General features: G+C 41.9%; 1 protein-coding gene across 8 annotated transcripts in view; it reads right to left on the reverse strand.

Moving 5' to 3' along the window:
- Positions 1 to 19,755, reverse strand: part of FAR2 (fatty acyl-CoA reductase 2) — a 225,639-nt gene that overhangs the window by 18,458 nt on the left and 187,426 nt on the right. For all 8 annotated transcript variants that reach the window (XM_048823960.2, XM_048823966.2, XM_048824020.2 and 5 more), the window contains one exon: positions 13,144 to 13,211. In XM_048823960.2, the coding sequence (XP_048679917.1) occupies positions 13,144 to 13,211 (68 nt within the window). The remainder of the gene's footprint in view (positions 1 to 13,143; positions 13,212 to 19,755) is intronic.

Consider the following 19,755-nt stretch of genomic DNA (forward strand, 5'->3'; position numbering starts at 1 on the left):
ATCATTTTATTACAATATTTCCAAGTCACCAACACTGACAGTAAGTAAAAAACAAGCAAATTAATAGTCCTAGTTAATTATGTCTGTTTTCTCCTGGCTTTGATGGAGGTGGAGAGATATGCAGGAGGGGTTGGGGCTGATGTGTTCTTTCCATAGGCTATGTAGCTTGGCAGGTAATACCTGCCTGTATAACTGTAGGAATAATTTCATTCTTTATTTTCCCTGCTTTTGTGGATTTACATTAGGGAGAGTCTCACCTGGGCAGCGTAAACTAGCTGGGTTAACATTAATGATGTTTTGTGGAGAAATTTGAATTAAGCTTCAGAGAATTTAGCATTTTCATCTTGGTCCTTCACTAAACACTAACCACAGGATGACAAAACTCCTTCTGATGACATAGTTTAAAAATCTTTAAAGAGAGGGTTTTAAGGTTGAGGAGGAATTGACACCAGTTCTACTCTGAAAAGTGGCAATGTGAAAAGGGCACCTTCTCACTCAGCAGGCCTGTTTCTTGAGTGTATTCAGAGTCATTTCTGCTTACTTCAGAGTCAAAAATAAACATTTAAAGCCTTTTACCTCAGTTAGTCCTGCAGAGCCAGAACAGCTAGGAGAGACGGCTCAGGCTTCTGTTTGTTTGTCTGCATTGACAAGACAATTGTTTACTATATTTAGACCTGGGGAAATCCTTTATTTTCAAGTGGATTTGCCCACATGTAACTGAGGGGATAATTTGAAAACAAATGAGCTACCTCCTGTAAACTAGTGCCTGATTTATCTTGCAGAACCTTGTGATGAAACCCAAGAAGGAAAACACCCAACTTACCTCTCAGAATCTAGGTGATAGTGATGATAACAATACAGTGTGGCACCTCTTGAACATGGGAGTAAAGTGGTAAATAGAGCTCATCAGGCCCAATCACGGGAGTACTTCTTCTAAACAGCTTTATCATCAACATACAATGAATTCTTTTATTGTGGAAACCAAATGGGTTCTATGGTATTTACAAGTGTGGGGAACCTTATTCTTTGTACTTCAGACAAGGGCAGCTATACTTGACCATAATTACCTCTGTGAATTTTCCTGAACACACTTGGGCTATTCAAAATCTACATTTGGCCATTTGTTTCTCCATTGAATGCTAGCAAATATTGTTCCATGTTTCAGGCACGCATCAAGCTCCAGATTCCTGTCTTGCTATCTTTCCCTCTCCATTAATCCCACTTTGGAATTATTACAAGGGTGGGAGGGTGGGTTGGGAAGAGAAGAGTTTTAGTATAATTTGACTAGTTATTAAAAAAAAAAATCTTGCCAAGTAGTGGAGACTGAAAATTTGGGATATAAACCAACCCTGGGGAACAGAAGGCTGTGTTTGGGTGTCGCGCTGAAGGCAGTGTCCAGGCCGTCTCTTTGCTAATTACAGTGTCAAGCATGTTGGTGCTCAGCAAACAATCATAAGAGAGATGCTTACCCCATCAATGAATCTGTGGATCAGGTGGGAAATCCTATGAACTCTGTCCCTTCTCCCCTAAAGGAGAATTTTTTAATAAGGCTCTTTAAGTCCTGAACAGTGTTCAAGTTTCAGAGTTTATTTAGCCTCTCCCTTTCCTAATGGAAACTCACAAGTGTTACTTGTCACTTATTTAGTCCTCCATCCGCTACTCTTGCTATCTTTGGCTGTGATAAAAAAAAGACAAATCATTGTTATATTTATAAAATGCAGCCATTGTCATTTCAAATCACATATCATACATGGAATTTGGGCAAATCAGCAATGCCTCCTCTGTGTTAACTAATTAAGGCTTCTAGAAAAACAGCTGCAGCATGCTGCAGCGTTTTTCTTCTTGATGTGGAAATCATGTTCAACAAATGGCAGAGGAGACACAAGAGAAAATGCTGAAAAGCAGAAGGCAGACATCACCCTTGTATTGTATTAGTAAATACCTGAGATGGCTGTGAGACCTACATGAAAATCTCAATGAAGGGAGGTTTGGAGACTGGTGGAAAATACAAAAGCATTCTGCACAATTGGCATAACTGGTGCTGTGGCTAATTTATGATTGAAACCACCTTATTCTATCTGGTAGCTTAATTCCTGCCTTTAACTTCTTTCTCTCAAGACTTACACTGGGGAGACCATAGCCCTTATTTCACTGAGGTGGCTGCATTGATATCTGTACTATGTGTACTAGCCTCTGTGTGCCTAGGCATGTTGCTCTTTCAGAAGTGCTCAGTACTCACAACTGGGGTCAGATTAAGCAGCTAGATTTTCAAAAGAGGTTTGCATGCTGAGCGCTTCTGAGAATCTGAACCCTATTTACATGCATAAATGGGAGGGAGTTGAGCTCTTTTGAAAATCAGCCCCAACAGTTCAAAATCCCAAATCAGTATAAGAGTATTATAGCTCTCAGTACAACAAGGCCATTATGTAGATAAGTACATGTATATCGCTATATGTGATGGATGTAAAATGCGGGACATATAAGGACACTGGTATAAGAAGCATCAAAAGAGACCGTTAATTTTTAGAATATTTTCTCTAACCTTGTACACCAATTCTGTTGTAAATAATGTCTAGTAATAAGTGTCCAAGCACTAGAGGTTTGTGTGGAAAAGAGGTAAATCTGGGCCTAAAACAAATTCAAGTAAATTTCAAAATGAAAAGTTGGTTCAAATAAAAAAATCAAAATGTTTTATTTTGAAAATATCAAATTGAAATATTTTGACTTTTTCAGAATTTTTTTCAGTGTTTTTCAACTGAAGTAATTCAACACGGATTCATTAAACATTTCAGCTGACCCAAATCTGCAGTTTTCAGAAATAAAAAAAACCCCAACCCACATGCAAACAAACAAAAATAAAACCCACCCACACGTTTTGGCAATTTGGCCAGAAAATTTCATCCAGCACTCATCATAATGGATGTGTACAAGAGGCCATATTAAAATTGTTCAGGGCAGGCAAAGAACCCTGAGCACAAATAAGACCCCAATAGATTTGCTAAAATGACACCAGGACAGCCTTCCTCCTTCCTTAAAAAAGGAAGAAGCAAGTTCTAGAAGTCCATTTAGAATTTCAGTGGGTCAGAATCAGAACTCAGTCTGCCCATCTCAGTTCATCAAGGGAAAACTGGATGGCTTGAAATTCATTAATATTCACACAGTGAAAACCATATTGAGGCCTGTTTTAAATAACTGCTTTTGACTAGAAGTTTCAGAACATACTGAGTATGCTGCAGCTAGCAAGATTAACCCACTTTGATTTTATTGGCCAGACCTAAATTGCAGCAAAGCAGAACAAATTGCTTTGAGATTACTTCAGGCTAATGCTTAGCTGTCGGGCACAGACTTTGTAACAATAAGAATAAATAATAACAATAATAGAAAAGACACAAATATACTTTCAATGGCATGTTGTTATTTGGAAAAGGAATAAAATAATTTAAGTAATTGGAAAATCTGACATTTAGGGCTTGTCTACACATGGAAATTTAGTGAAATACATATTCCAGAATAATTATTACCCTATTTTGGTATAAGTCCCCATTTATGAACACTTATTTCAGAATAAGAGTGTCCAGACAGGGGCTTACACTGAAATAACTATTTCAAAATAGCTATTTCAGTAAATTTCCAACTGTAGACAAGCCCTTAGAATCAACCAAGGGAGTACGGGAAGTAGAAGAGAACTAAAGAAAGATTAACGTTTTAGAGAAAACATGTTTTAGCCTAAATTCTTCCATCTGCTATTCCACTGCAAATCCACTGTAATTCCATTAATTTCTGTATATTTGTATGTGTGTTGAACAGAATTTGGTCCAAAGCAGGGGAAAAAACATTTAGAAATAGTTTCTCAGTGTAAATTGGCACAGATCCATTGGGGTCACCGGAGTTATGCCAGTTTATGTCTGATGAGGGGCTGGCCATTACTTTCACAGCCATGCTGAATGGCCAAATTCATCCTTGATTTCACCAGAGTTCTTCCAGGGATAAATTTGGCCCTGGAGGCTTGTTTGGCACTCCTTGCAGCTCATTCATTCTTATGAACTATTTCAACTGCTTGGTGAAAAGAAAATATAACTCATAAAAGAAACATGCAACTGGTCTCAAGAAAGAAATCCCAATAGAGTCATACAGTCTACAGTCACTCCCATTTAATACTTAAATGTAAGGGACTCCCTATTTCCACAGCAAAATGACACATCAGAGACAGTGAAATTAGTTAAGGCGTTGCTCCTATTACGAGGCTAATCTCTTATCAGGATCTGGCTCCTTACAAAGAGCCAAATTCTTCTCCCATGCAATCCCACTGACTGTAGTGGCATTTTATATCCCGGGACGCTTTATACCAGGGGAAGTGTTATATTAAAAGATGAAAACAGCTAAACTGAAAGATAAAAGAAAACACTGGATAATGTGGATACACTAAAACTTACCGGAATCAGCCACTCAAAGGGTCAGCAAATCATTGCTTGACTGGTCCAAATTTCTTTGATTGAAAGTTGAGCAACATTTTACTGGATACCACATGAGCATAGTTCAAAAAAAGATCCTTTAAAAAGGGGATGCTAATTACAGATGTCCATGTGTGCAGAGTTTACTGCACATTTAATAATGAACTGTTTAAATTTATGAGTAATTTGTTTCCTTAGTGTAGGATGTAATATGTAGAATGTATGTTTTAGGTGTTGGGACATATGAAAAGATGCCTGCTTTTCTGGCAAGGAAAGAGAACAGCAAGGTAAAAAGCTGAGCCAGCAATCTGATCAGGTAAACAACAGGGTCAGCGTCCAGTCAGGTAAACAACTGAGTTAGCAAATTAATCTTAGTGCTAGGCAGAAAAAGTGCTTACACAATATATAATAGTTTTGTAACAATATATTTAAGGCACATCTGAATGTGGGTGTGTGCTTGCATTTAACCTATGCTGTGCCCTGTTTTGGTGGACCGATCATGCACTGAAGCAATGAATAAATGACACACATTTTCAACTCAGGAGTCTGTCTGTGAACCTGACCGTTCTGGGTAGCAGGGAAAAGAACCAGTCAACAGTTTGGTGCCATGACTGGGAGTGGAGCCCACGATGGTCGGCGAGTACACAGTCCTGTGGGGAATTTTGAAGGTCTATAGTGGGGTCTGGTTGGGATAAAGTAAAGGGTCATAACTGGGCTTTGCTATATGGACTTGGTTATCTTTGTGGAAGTTTGGGTCAGTGACAAGGGAGGTCCCTATGACACTGATCCCCAGAAAACAGGGGCCTGGGAGGAGATTCAGACGTCCCGTAAGGTAATCATGCTAGATCTGAAAGTGAAGGAAGGACAGAAGAAAGTCTGCATTATACAGTGATTAATGAAAGGAATTAATGTGTTATAGGAGCAGTGTGTACTCAGGAGGTTGAACTTCAGACACTGCCCCCTGAGCTTGAGGGGGATGACGATAAAGGAGAAGCTTTTAAAATACATGCAGTAATGGCTAATCAAGGCTTCCACCAAACAGCTAATGATTGTGATAGCATACAACAGGAATGGGATGAATTGTTGAACAAGGTAGCAAACCTTAGAGACCAACTGGCTCAATGCCAGCAAGGGGATCCTCTGGTTCCCAAGGATCCGCCTTTCTCATGTCCCTCCCTCACTACTTTGCCCAAACCTCAGCCCCTCCTTCTCATGTCCCTCCAGCTTATCTGGCTGCCCCTATGATTCAAAAATCTGAGATGGACAGTAATCACATTTGCACCACCCTGGATGATAAATTGTTGCCAGCAGGGGAATTTCAGTCTCCATAGAAAAATCCAGGTCCCACCCCCAAGGGATGACTTGAATAAGTTTTGTCAGTGGCTTTGCATGGCTGCGGACATCATGAAGGACAGCAATTTAAATGATAAAGATTGGAACCAGGTGTTGAAAGGTGTATTAGGAGGTTTATACACACGAATTGCTGGATGTGTAAACACTGGCCAGCTACAAAGGAGATTAAGTGAAATTTTGTTTGGTAGTCCATCATCTACAAGTGACATGAGTAGGTTACTTCTTTGCCTGGGGAAAGCCCCACAGAGGTAGGGGAAAGGGCTCTGAATTATGGAATTTGGGCCATGGACCGAATGATTGAGTGGGAAGGAACTCTCAAGAGCATACTGAATCGTTAATCGGACTACCAGATGAGTGTTCATGGCAATCCTACAGTTTTCACCCCAGCCCCATGATTATGAGGAAACTATTACCCATGCTGAAGCATGGTCGGGGGAAAGAGAGGAGATAGTCCTACCCATAAATGAGGTGAGGGTGTTTCAAGTTGAGGCCAGGAGAGGCACTGGTGCATGGAAAAGAGGAAGGGGATGAAGAAGAGGAAGCGTGGGTAGAAAGAGGGATAAGAGAATGGATTTCTTTCAGGCAGTTGCAGGAAGAAAAGAAGGTTCTGGAGTGTCAGGTAAAAGAATTAGAGGATAAGGCTGGAAGCCCAGCCCCACAATAGAGGGGGCCATGCCCTGAGGCCACTGCACTACAGGTTTGCCCTATTAAATTAGATAAATGGGGGTAGCCTCATGTTCAAACATATATTGAAGGGCAGCAGGAAATAATATTAGTAGATAGTGGAGCAGCAATTTGCATGACACTCAAAGTTAGGGAAGGAACGGCCCAAAGGAAGATACAGGGGATTATGGGGGTAAAAGAACAAGTCACTGTTAACACTGGGATTTTAATACAAATGGGAAACTTACAAGTATAGGCTACCATGGTAGTAAATGCTAAGGAAAAGATACTGTCAGCAGCAGTACTTGGAGCCTACAATCTTTTAATAGATCTGGCTAACCTGTGTGTCTGGCACCACCCGCAGGAGGGGGGGGGGGGAGAACACAATGATAACTAGTGTCCCACCAGGCCTGAATGTGGTTACACATTACCAGCCTGTAAACAGAATGGAAGTTACAGAGTTAAAAGCTCTTGCTGCTGTGTGGGCAGAGCACAAGACAGACTGTGGAAGAACAAGTTTTATAGCTAGGATAGAGGGACTTGATCCCCCCCCCCCCAAAAGCAGTATGCTGTGTCCTGGAAGGCTGTTGTAGATGTAACAGAGAAAGTGCAGCAGCTGCTGCATCGGGGTGTCTAAGGGAAATTCGGTCTACCTGTTATGCACCTGTATGGCCAGTAGAGAAGCCTAGTGGCAAATGAAGGCTAACTATAGATTATAGAGCCTGGAATGACTGTGCAATAGGGGGAGCTAATGTAGTCGCGGCATATCCACAAATGATTGCTAAAATACATCCAGATACAAACTGGTTCTCAGAGGTAGATATGGCAAATGGCTTTTTGTCAATACCACTGACAGAGGAACAGCAATATAAAACTGCCTTCACTTGCTAGGGGATGCAATATGGATAGTTTTACCACAAGTATATAAAGATTCACCTGCCATTTTTCACAAATGCATGAAAGATTTTGGGGGATCTTGGAAATCATAAATTAATCATTCAGTAGGTAGATGATATCTTAGTCCAGGGAAGGAGTAAGGAGGAACATGATGAGTTGTTGACAAAAGTGCTAACCTAACTCATGAAAGGGGGCCTTAAAATTAATCCAGATTAAGATCCAGATCCATCAAAGTACAGTTAATTTCCTAGGAGTAACATCCTAAGAAAAGATGGGAGAAGTGTTAACACGTTTAGGGTGGCCCTAATTGAAAAACTCCCTTTTCCACAAGACAAAAGGAGTTTATGGTCATTTTTAGGATTGACTGGATTCTGCAGGGATTTCATTCTTAAGTATGTTGAAGTGGCAAACCCCTACATGAATTAGTAAAAGCTAAAGTTTTGGAATGGGAGGAGGAACTTAGGGATTCTTTCTGCAAACAAAAAGAAGGTCTAGAGAGTACCCCTACACTGGTAGTGCCAAATTCGGAGAAAACTTACTCTTTCTGGATAATGGTGGGGGATGGTAGTCTTGGGGCTGTAGTCACACAGTTTATGGGACAGAAGGGAGACCAGTGGCTTTTGCGTCACAGTTGTTGCAAAGTGTGGAGTTAAAATACTCAGTGTGTGAAAAGGTGGTTTTGTGTGCATATTGGGCACTGATGAAGTTTAAATATCTTACAGGAGGTCAGCAAATAATTCTACATACCCATCATACCTCCCTGAAATTATATACTAATAAACTGCCTCTGGGGAATGTTAGCAGGGTTAGCATAGAGAGATGGATGTTCACTCTTATGGCTGAAAATGTGACCACCAAAATTTGACAGGAGCCACAAGCATGGGTAGACGAGGAGGGAAGGCTCAGTGATGCAGATTTTTCCATATGTGTAGAAGAAATTTATGATAGTTGGGTTTGTCAGCCAGGGGAATTGCAACTGGTAAAAGGTGGGTGTTGGAACACAAGTGAGAACTGCCATCTAGAGGAAGTGCCCCTGCCAAAAATCATGTTACACATGTAGGGAATGGGAAGGTCTGCTATCATTTAAACAATACCAATAATGTGTCAAGTGTCACCTTGGAAGGGTATATACATTGTGTAAAGATCTCACAAGTCACATGGTGCAGCAATGTCTCATTAAAGAGTATAAAATTGGGAAATTAAAATTGGCAAACTGTGCCCAACATTATCACTCAAAATGTAACCTAGTCAGGGGGAGATGTGTTTAACAACATAAAATTAGAGATTCAGCAATCAATGCATTGGAAGGCCTTGCTGAAGTCAGTAGAGGTCGTATGGAACACAGCTCAGGAAACAAGCAAGATGTCAAGTATCCTCAAATTAAGTGTGAATGAGGTTGGAAAAAGAGTTTAGAGCAGCAGAAGCCAATAACTGGTGGGATGACTTAATGTATGCTAACATGAGAACTCGAAGACAACACCTGGTCCTGCACCTAGTGGTAATCTGTGTGTTTTGTTTGGTAGGATGGTTGTGTGTATTTCTACAAAATTTACGGCAACGGATGTATATTCAAAATGCTTAGCAACAGTTGTTTCTGTTACAGCACAGATTATTGTGTATTCCAGGCCTAACATCTCACACCCATGTATGGAACATTAATTGGCAACATTATCTGGTGTCATATATAGGGACGTGTAGCCATTCTCGAGATATGTGGGGCATGGATTTGGGTTGTGTGTAAAGAGGCCACCAATAGCAGACTAGCCCTGCTGGTTGACATCCTACGGCCCAAGTCATGTTTTCCCCACATGTATGGTAGTGGGCCCGCTACATAAAAGTAAATTGAGTGCTGAAGCCATCTCTGGTATCACTTACATAGGCATGCTGCGACAGCTAACACTGAACAATGTAAAGAGAGAGCTAGGAATAATCATCTAACTCATGGTCACCTGGATTTATTTGGGCATGACAGAGGAGGATGGCAGCTGCTGATGCTAGACCAGAAGTCCAAAGTGCAGGCAATGCTATGTTTATTGGGGTTAGTTTCAAGCAAGCAGCTCCATAGCTCTACATGCTGGCAGAGTATGTTCCCGGCTCTGATGTCACAGAGCATTTATCCCATGTCCCCCTTCCCAGCTCTGATGTTGCAGAACCTTGCCTGTGTCCCCATTCCCATTTCTCACCTCCTCCTTCTTAGCAAGCCCAAATATACCTGAAGTGCACACCCCTAGTCCCACCCCTTACAACTTATGGTCAAGTTCCGTTTTGGAGGGTAATGGGTCTGGGGTCTTCGTCCCACCTCTTTTGTATCCCAGGGGAAGGGTGAGGAGTGAGGTTTTGTTCTGGCCAAGGCCAGGATTTTCTTTGGCTTTTAGTGTTTCTTATGCCTCCGCTACCCATCCCCACTTGCTCTTCCTAACTGGTTGCTTGACCTTGGCTTGAGAGGAGCCAGGCAGCTGTCCAGTGTATGCTCATATATTACACTCCCAGCATACCCTGTAACACGTTTAACTTTATCTCTTACCTCTTTTCACCCCATCAGCTTGTGGGCAGGTGTAACAAACAATGTCTTTGTTCACACATATTAGTAAGGATATAAGAGAATGAAAAAGTCAAAGCCAAAATTCTATCCCCGGCTAACAAACAGGCCTATAGACTAGTACACACCAAGCAGGGGGTATTTTTCTGGAGACACACTGAGATGGAAAAAACGGACAACTTACATAATAAAGAACTGAAACAAGTTATGGGATAGTGTTGCACGTAAAATAAGAAAAGAAGGGGCTATGTAGGATGTAATATGTAGAAGGTATATTTCCTGCTTGTCTTGCAAGGAAAGAGAATAACCAGGTAAAAAGCTGAGCCAGCAACCTGATCAGGTAAATAAATGAGTTAGCAAACTAATCTTAGCACTTGGCAGAAAAGGTGTTCATACACTACAGTACACTGTTGCTATAATGAACCCTGGGGATCCAAGCCATTTGTTCTGTATAGCCAGGAGTTCATCATAGTAAGGTGGTGGTGGGGCTGTGGCGGGGGCAGAGTGAGCTCCTCTGGCCCCGGGGCCATGGCGGAGGGCAGCATGCTCCTCTGGGCCTGGGGCTGGAGGAGATTTCTGTCCCAGTTGTGGGGCAGGAGGAGCACTCTGCCCAGGCTGAGGCTCCAGGGCCTGTGAGCCCACTGCTGCAGCTCCGGGCTGGAGAAGCTGGCAGCCCCTAACTACAGCCCAACATTCCCTATGTGAAGGGCATGATAGTGAGGCTCTACAGTATATAATGAATAACTTTGTAACAATGTATTTAAAGCGAGCACCTGAATGTGGGTGTGTGCTTGCATTTAACCCTATGCTGTGCCCTGTTTCGAGGGACTGATCACTCACTGGTGCAGTGAACAAACAAACATAATTCTTCAGCTAAAGAGTCTGTCTGTGAACCTGAGCATTCTGGGTAGCAGGGAAAAGAACCAGTCAACATTAGAAGCTCTTATGTTTTCCACTGGCCTTCTGGGTGACTAGGCTTGTCACGTCACTCTCTGTGCCTCAGTTTACCTATCTGTGAAATTGGGATAATGATTTAGACTTCCAGGATTTCTGTTCAAGCATGTTCCCCACCCCAACTTGGAGCAGTCATTACAGGGAAAGTCCTTCTGACTCCCCATCACTCAGGGTTGGAGGAAGCATGCTCAGCCACTCTGTGGGGTGGTGCAAATGCTGTCTGGTCAGCACTAGAAGCTGTGAGAGGTTTGAGCATGCTCAATAAAGATGGAGCCATCAGAGATTTTAACGGTTAAACTCTAAGAGGTCTCTACTGAGCATGTTTAAACTGTGATTTTTCAATGGCTATTTGTAGCCAATTATGGGACAATTTTTATAGGGATGGTATAAGGGACATCCATGACACAAAGTCTACTCCTCTTCCAAAGATCAACTACCTACTTCAAAACATGGGCATGCTGGAAGATCTCAAAGAAAAAGTTTGCTCAATTTTTTTTTAACAAAGGCAAAACAATGTATTTTCCCCTACCTTCGTTCTCGGAAATGGCTGGACCTTTTTTACTCTAATTTTCCAGATTTGACAAGGGAAATTTCAGCTCAAACAATTAAATTTTGACAAGGTTATAAGCACCTGAAAATAGGGTATAATAATGGGAAGTGCTACCAGTCCTGCCTGTAATAAGGATTATTAGGTGAGGTTCAATGGCTTGTGTTATGCAGGAGGTCAGACTAGATGATCTTCATGGTCCCTTCTGGCCTTAAAAATCTCTGTATATGAAAAGTACACACCACAAGTCCTGGAATGTAGGAGCCAACGTGAAAAGCATAGAGGATAGATAGGAAGTTACACAGAGAAAGGTTCAGAAAGTCTGTCATGTATAAAGGCCATTTTAAAAGTGTGTATCCTTATTTATAGGAAATGGAAAGCAGACCATTTGGAAATTCCAGTTGTGCACTTGCTTTTGAAGACAATACTTAAGTGGTAAACCTGAACTACTAATGTAGTAATCCCTTTTCAAACCCACTTCAGAAACAGTACCGCTTCATTTAGGGCAAAATTCTGCTCCCAAATCTACAGTAAATCTTTCCATTGCACATTCTGCACTCAGTCCCCATGCAAACTCTCACTGACCTCAATGGCAGCTCTGGGCAGAAAAATATGCACGACAGATCATGCTCTGCGGATCAGAGAGAATTTTGCCCTCAGTCCATTTACAAAGCCGAACTGCTCATGCACAAGCTTGCCTTGTGCATCTGGATGTAAATGGATGGAGCTGAACCATCAGAAATGCAAGCTTCTGTTACACAGTCTGATGAATCCAAGTTCCTAGTTAGACTAATGAGCACTGTACTAGGAAAAGATTAGGTACAATCCATTTATTTATCAGCATTTTCATTAATAAAATTACATGCGGAAAATAAAACAGAAAAGGTGACAAATAGGAGTGTTATGAAGGCTTTGATCTCGACTAGCGGTATGAAGACAGTTTGTGCTAGGCAGTGGAGAATCAGGCCCAATATGTTTCTGCTGCAGTATACTGACTGGTTATGCTGATTTTCAATACTGTAGCTGAAGATACCTCTACAGTATGGACCAAATTCTGCTCTTGGCTTTCTGTGGCATTTTTTCTGAGTAAAGACCTCAGGATTTATCCTTACATTTCCATCGTCTCTGACTCAGCATCATGCCAGATTAAAAACATTTCACTCAAAAGTAAAAAACAAAAACAAAATAGCCATGAAAATGGCTTCAACATTTGTATTGACAAGATTTTTGCAATGAAAGGCAAACTCTGTTAAATTAAGTCTGTTCTTTCCAGGGTCATCTTTTCAAGTGAATCAAAAACATTTCTATTTCAAGACTGTATGCTTAAGGTGCGCCATAGAAACATGAAGAAACGGCTATTTTATTTTCTCTTCGTATACTAACTTTTTCTATTCTGATAATTAGAGCGGCCTTTGGAAATTACATCATTCATGTCAAGGGTTTTCTAACTGGATTTAAACACAATAAAGCAAAAAAGAGGAAATTTGGGTCTGGATATTTATAGCATCTTCCCATGGAACTTGAAGTCATGACCTCCTACTCCTTTCTTCACAACCTTAAAAGTTCAGCAAAGCACTTAAGGGTCAACATGTGGAACTCCCTTTACAGTGAACATGTTGAGGGTCCACATGTTGAGGGTCAGGCTGCTGCTACTGAGTCTGTCAGCTAAAACCAGGACCATTGTTTCCATGTCTGGAACCCCACTGATGGTTTGTTTTCTTGCTTTAGTTAGAACTTACCTATATCTCCCCAGCAGAAAGGGTTGATTCCACCTGTTGTACAGTTGTACACCATCATTGTTTTTGGTCTGGAAAATACATGATGTGAAGAATGAAGGAAATTTAAACATGTGGAAAGAAAACAGAAAAAAAAATTATCCAGTTACCTTGAGGTGGGGCTTAAAATCATGGACAAGAGAATGGGAGCAAGAAATACTTTAACTGAAATATGGCAATTACGTCTCACTGTACTATTTCAGTTTATGGGACAGCTTTGTAATTTCACTGCCTTCAGTGGAGATAGTTAGGTACAAATGAGAGTAGACTTTATCTCTATATAGTTTAATCCAAGCTAACTAGATAATAAATAATCAAACAAAACACATTCTAAAAATAAAAATATCTTACTTGTACATAGGGTCTTTCATCCCCAAATGCTTTAAATCTATACACAACATACAGCACTAATGAAATGCAGCTACATCTGTGGCGAAGCATGACAACCAAACAGCACAGTCGTGAGAGGAGGGCAAATGTTAGCCAAGGACACTAGGCCTCTTACTGATTTCAGTGGGAGTAGGTGCCTATCTTGCTTAGGTGCTTTTGAAAATTCCAACAGTTGCCTATCTGTAGGGTGACCATATTTCCCTATGCTGAATATGGGGCACCTGGTAAAATTACTCGTATTCTAGCGAGGTCAAAGGCGATCAATCAGAACTATGCAGTACAGATGTTCAAATTAACATCAAGTTGACTGAGCCCCCATTAAAAAGAAATACTGCGTAGTTGAATTATTTTTATTTACCTTCTTATCTTTAAGGCGTTAGGGTTCACACAGGGAGGGGCGACACACACCCCATCCTCCTACACACACATGGGGAGAGGTGACACACACACACTCCCGTATGTCTCTGTCACGACTGACCCTCCCCTCCCCTCCCCGCATGGTGCACTCCGCCCTCCATGCCTGGCTGGGCTCCTGGTATGGTTCTGCCTCTCCCAGTTCCTGGTGCCGTGTCTTCCTGAGGCAACACATGGGGGGGGGGGGGGGAAGGACACACACAAAGTCACATGCTCCCCCTCCCCAGATATCTGCCAGGGTTCACACCAGAATGTGGCCAGCAGCAGCCTTTCGGCACTGTGCGGGAGGGAAGGGACAGGAGCTGCTACCAACCACAGGGGAGGTGGAGGAGAGGAAAGGGATGACCTGGCCCATGTATTTGCAGAGCTCATCTCTTCTTTTCTCCCCCCTGACCCCTGTGGCTGGAAGCAGCTTGTCTCTTCCTGTCCACACAGTGTCGAAAGACAGCTAACACTTCCAGGCTGCTGCTGGACACCGACATAACCTAACCGCCTCCTGTCCACCCTGCTACAGCGTGGGCAGGAAGGGGTTAAGCCCTAAGGATGCATTGTGCACCAAGGCCCAGGAAACCTGACTGCAGGGGCTACAATAAGTGCATGTATAACAAACAACAAATCTTAATTTAACATACATGTGAAAGCCATTAGGCAAGAATACATCAAGCCACACAAAGCCTTATAATGAAGCATGAAAGTCAACAGCTCATAAAACGAGGACATTAAACAAGGTTCATCCTATATATAAATGCAAAATACAATTAAAAATGAAGATTAATCAAATCCAGGCAGTGAATCTAGGTAGTCTATGCAATCAATCAATAAATAACAGATTTGGCTTGAGATAAATTATCTATACATCAGTTATTAAACAAACTATGAAAACAATAAAGGAAAGTATTAATAAAAGCAGTTTTTTATTTACTGCAGAGTTTCTCTTAATGTGTTGTAACTCATTTGTCCAAGCACCAAGCCAAAGTCAGGGAGACACGATGTGCTTTAAAAATCATTTACTTGAAAGATGCCACGTTTGCTAGATCAAAAAAACCAGTGGTGACTTGGGGCAATTCTTGCATTTTCCCCAGTTTCCCCAAAATAATGTGTTTCATTTACCCAGATGGGAGAGAGAGAATCAAAACCTGGAATGAGGTTGCAAGTTCTGTGATAAAGTCCACATTTCTCTGATGTATTTCAAGGTAAGGTTTTCCTGTAGAATGTCACCTGATCAGAAATGATAGTGACCTTCTTGATCTCTGATTTTTTTTTTATTAAGCCATATAGCAGCACCACTAATAAACAAAGGCATGAAACACCCCAAAGGCTACTGGGTAGATAATAGAAATGAATGTTAGAAATGCTCAGACTCTCCCTTCAGATTTACATGCCACAAAATATCTCATTTCAACATGGAGTGGTTTTGCCAGCCAAATGAAGTCTGTAATGATAATCTGTAATTGCTTTTGAGTCCCACAGGCATTAAACAAGGGAACCACAGAAAAACCATAGTTAAATTACAGGGTAAGGAATTGTTTAATAAATTGCATCCTAGCCCACACTGTCAGCTGCAGATTATTGCATTTAGCAGTGTTATTGTGTAGAAATTACATTGGAGAAGACTATGCTATTCCATATTATATTTACCATGAGCCTGCTCATGACTGGCTATGCACAGGTGCACAAGGAGATGAAGAGGGTGCAATGAGTCTTCCTTCCAACTCCTTTTTGCCATGTAGCAAACGCAAGGACAGGGGGATTAGGCCTCTCCTTAGGGGTAGTGAGCGTGGGTAAGAAAGGGAACTGACCTGAGTTATAGTCCAGCTCTGCTACACAGTCTTCAGGCCTGAGTCTCAGTTACATTAAGGCCCTTTTGACATCATGCTGGCAGCGTATAGAGGCCATAAATGTAATTTATGCTTCCTTGAAGGCCTCTTATACTGTCCGAGTGGTGTAACAGGGCTTTAGCATCAATAAGAATCAAGCCAGCTGTGTAGCTGTGGGGATACATCACTTAACTTTTCTGTGCTTCAGTTTTCTCATCTGCAAGATAAATAGCAACATACTAAATGCTCCCTGTGGGCAGTGCATCTCTGCACCTTCCTACTGCCTTGAAGACCTCATCTAGTGCTACACTTCTGCTTAGAATAACACCAACTTGCTCCATGCCTGGGGTTACTCATTTCAGTCACCACCGTGAATATACTGGGTAAAGTTTTCAAAAGTGTCGAGATGAGTTTGGGTTCTACATCACTTAGGTGCTTTAAAAAAAACCCTCTTACCCATTTTGACAGGTTAGAGGTAAAACCTGACTATTTCCCCGGACATACATAAAGAGAATGTTTTTCAAAGCTGTCCAGCTTGTGTCAGTCACTGTTTAAATACATTCTATACTTACATTGATTATTTAAAGTGTTTCTTATTTCGTAAAATAAAAAGCACATCAAGTAAGCAGTTTATCTTTGTCCTACAACTTGCCATGCACTATCTAGGCTCTTACATAATGCCCATCATTATGGTATCTAACCTCCTCCCAAAATTATGAAATGTACATATAAACTAAATCTCTTTCTCTTTTCTGTGTTCCTTGCAAAGCATTACCTATTTGTTTTTAATTTTTGGTTGTGGTGTCACTGTGGGAAGGCTAGGTCAAAAAAGTGAGTACGGCATTATGCTTTGAAGATACTGAAGTTCATGGTCATCCTGATCTGTTTGGAGAGTGAGTTCCAGGTTCATAAGCCAGTCATTGAGAACACGCTACCTTCTGTATTCATGAGTTTCACACTTGAGGTTGACAATTCTCTTGTTCCAGTGGAATGTGGTTGTCATAGGGCATTCAAGTCACACAGGGGTAAAGTGGTCACTCATGTAACGTGGGTGAATTCCACAGAGGGCTCTGAAGAGGAGGACTGAAATCTTACATTTCACCAGGTATTCAACAGGGAATCAGTCAGGAAAGTGGAGTGATGTGCTCTCAGCAGCCATGCATTGATGGGCACATGGGCTACTGTGATCTGAACCAGCATTTTAAATTCTTTGGTTTCATACTCAGATACAGAGAATTACAGGAATATGGCCTAATAGTCACAAATGCATGAATTGCCACAGTTAACTCCAAATCTGACAAGAGGAGGCCTAGTTTTCTTGCCAGGAGAAGATGGAAAAAGACTTTTTTCACTGCCATGGCTGGCATCCAGAAGCAGTGAGGAGATCGGGTGAATACTGAAGCAGTAGTGACTTAATCTGAGGACAAATGCCTTCAGTGAAGGGTGTTGTTATAGAGGTGAGGAGTTCTTGGAAGTGCTTCCTTCTCCCTTACCAAGATTCAGCTTCAGGAGACTGTTCTTCATTTAATTGCTGATTGCAACCAAGGCCTTGGATAGATGAGAAATGGTGTTGTTTTCAGCTGATGAGAAGGTAATGTAGGGCTGTGTGTTATCTGCTCATTGTTGGCATTGTAGTTCATGCTGATCAGTCTCCCTTGTGATTTCATATAGATGTTGAGTGGCCGAGAGAACAGATCTTTGAGGAACTCCAAAGGTGTGAGCTCTGCAGATGAAGGAGCAGAAATCAGTCATGCCTTTCTGGTTGCGATCTGAGCAGAATGACTGAAGTCATCGTGGCATGATCCTAGTAATCCCTGCTGCATGTCTGAAGCAGGACATCAGATGGACGGTATCATGGTCCAGCACTACAAGTGTAGATGAAGGGCCCTCGTCCATGGCTAAAGGATGTTCATCCATCAGTGCTAAGAGGACTCTCTCTGTTCCATATCTTGGCTTGAAGCTTGATTGGGAGGGGTCAAAGATATTGTTAGCACCTAGGAAGAGTTGAAGGAGACACCTGGAGAGCTTCTCAGTTAGGTTAGATACCTGCTGGTAGTTACAGAGGTTGATTATGTCAAGGGATGGCTTCTTAAGTATTTGCCAGATTATGACACACTATAGGGGGGTTGCAGGATTTTCCTCCTCAGTGAAGATATAGGTATCTCAGTTAGTAGGAGTCCCAGATGCTCTTGACACTCTTTGACGAGTCAATGAGAATTTAGATCAGAACCATAGGTGGTGGCTCAGTTTTTCTCCTGTATTTCTAGAACTTCCTGTTGTGAGCTGGGCTGGCTTCAGAGGAGGATGGTTTTGTGTTACGGTGGAAAAGGCCAATGTACAGTACATGGTGTCCCAGCAGCACCTCTCTGATGTTGGTGATGTTTTATGAGAAGTAGACTGATAGCTCTTTGCAACAGGAGATGGTGAGTTTTGGGGCTGAGTGAGAACATTCCCCATTAACACGACAATTCATGGTCCAGAATAGTTCAGTAGAGTATGATTTAACTACTGTTGCTGTGGTGAAGGAGAGGTGGAATTTTTTTGTTTGTTTGTTTCTTCCACAAGTAGTCCATAGATTCACAAGAATTCCTTGTACTGGTGTCTGTCTGCATCTGCCCAAGTTTTATGCCACACACATAAGAGCTCAGCTTCCTTCCACCTGCTGCTTTTGTTTCAGCACATCAAAGAAACAAAGGAGATCTGTAGAGGAGAAGGGCACTTTGGTTACAGAGGTGGCCAATGAGTTATCATAGTGATGGGTTAGATTTTCTATTCTGCGATCTTTTTTGGTGGTGAGGCATTATCTACAATAGTGTTGTGGAAATTAACTCAGTCCCTGAGCCTGAGGCCAACTGTTGTTATGGTTCCTTCTTGCCTGTACATTAGGTCAGTTTTGATCTCAGCCTGGGGGGAAGTTGTGGTCAGTCCAGGATAACGGCAGTTTCTTGTGTCCCCTGTATCCAAGCCAAGTCTAAAATCAAGCTAAAATATGACTGGCAGCATGTCCAGGTCCAAAGATGACTTGTCAAAAACAGAGAGTGGAAAATATACAGAAAAGGCTTGGGGCTATTGTATCTGAGTTGTCAATATGGATGTGAAAGATCTCAGGATAATAAGTCTTGGGGACTTCATTAACATATCAGGCAGCAACTCAGGCAGTCCCTCTCGGAACCCTTTGCTCTTTGCAGTCTATAGATTAGCATAATGCACCATGTATAACTGGTCTTTGGATTTGCAGAATGACTGGATCCTCTCTCTATTTTTTCTTGGCCAGGTGGCTTCTCTTACATTTGGAATATGGTGACTGATACCCCTCCACGCTTGCCTTGTACAGGTCTAGGTTTGTGGTATACTGAGGTTTCAGTGAAGCAGGTCAGGACCTCTTGAGTATAAAGGACTTCCTGACAATTCACCTCACATTCATCAGCGGGAACATGATATCCTGATGTTTGTCTCCCCCCGTCGTAAGTTTGTACGAAATGGCTGTTGTATGACTGCATACAATTGGCAGCAAATTTATACCAATCTGTATTCGGGGTCCTGGTTTGCACTTCCTGTTTGCATTTCTTCCAGATAAGACTTGGATTGGGGAGAAGTGTTGGGTAATAATTGTGGCTGGTTTTGATAGAGACCTGGGTGTGAACCAATTGGCAAAGGTTCTCAATACCTTTGGGCATTATGCTGTTGCTATGGGAAGAAGCAACGCTGCTCAAACTCCACTCCAGAGTAGCAGAAAGGGGGTTTGCAAGTAGGAGCCATTTCTCCCTCCACTATTTTAGGTGCAGGCATTAGGCAGTTTGGGAATGATGGAAGGTGTAGTTTTCCTAGTCCCTGTGGTAAGACAGGCCCTTCTTTCTCCTGGAGGGGGAATGGGTTGGGGTTTCGAAGCTCACAGACCCAGGAAGTCTGGCTCTGGGGCTCTCTCTGCTTCCTGCTTTGCTGGTAAGACAGCACT

The sequence above is a fragment of the Caretta caretta genome, chromosome 1 (assembly GCF_965140235.1).
Source record: "Caretta caretta isolate rCarCar2 chromosome 1, rCarCar1.hap1, whole genome shotgun sequence".
NCBI lineage: Eukaryota > Metazoa > Chordata > Testudines > Cheloniidae > Caretta > Caretta caretta.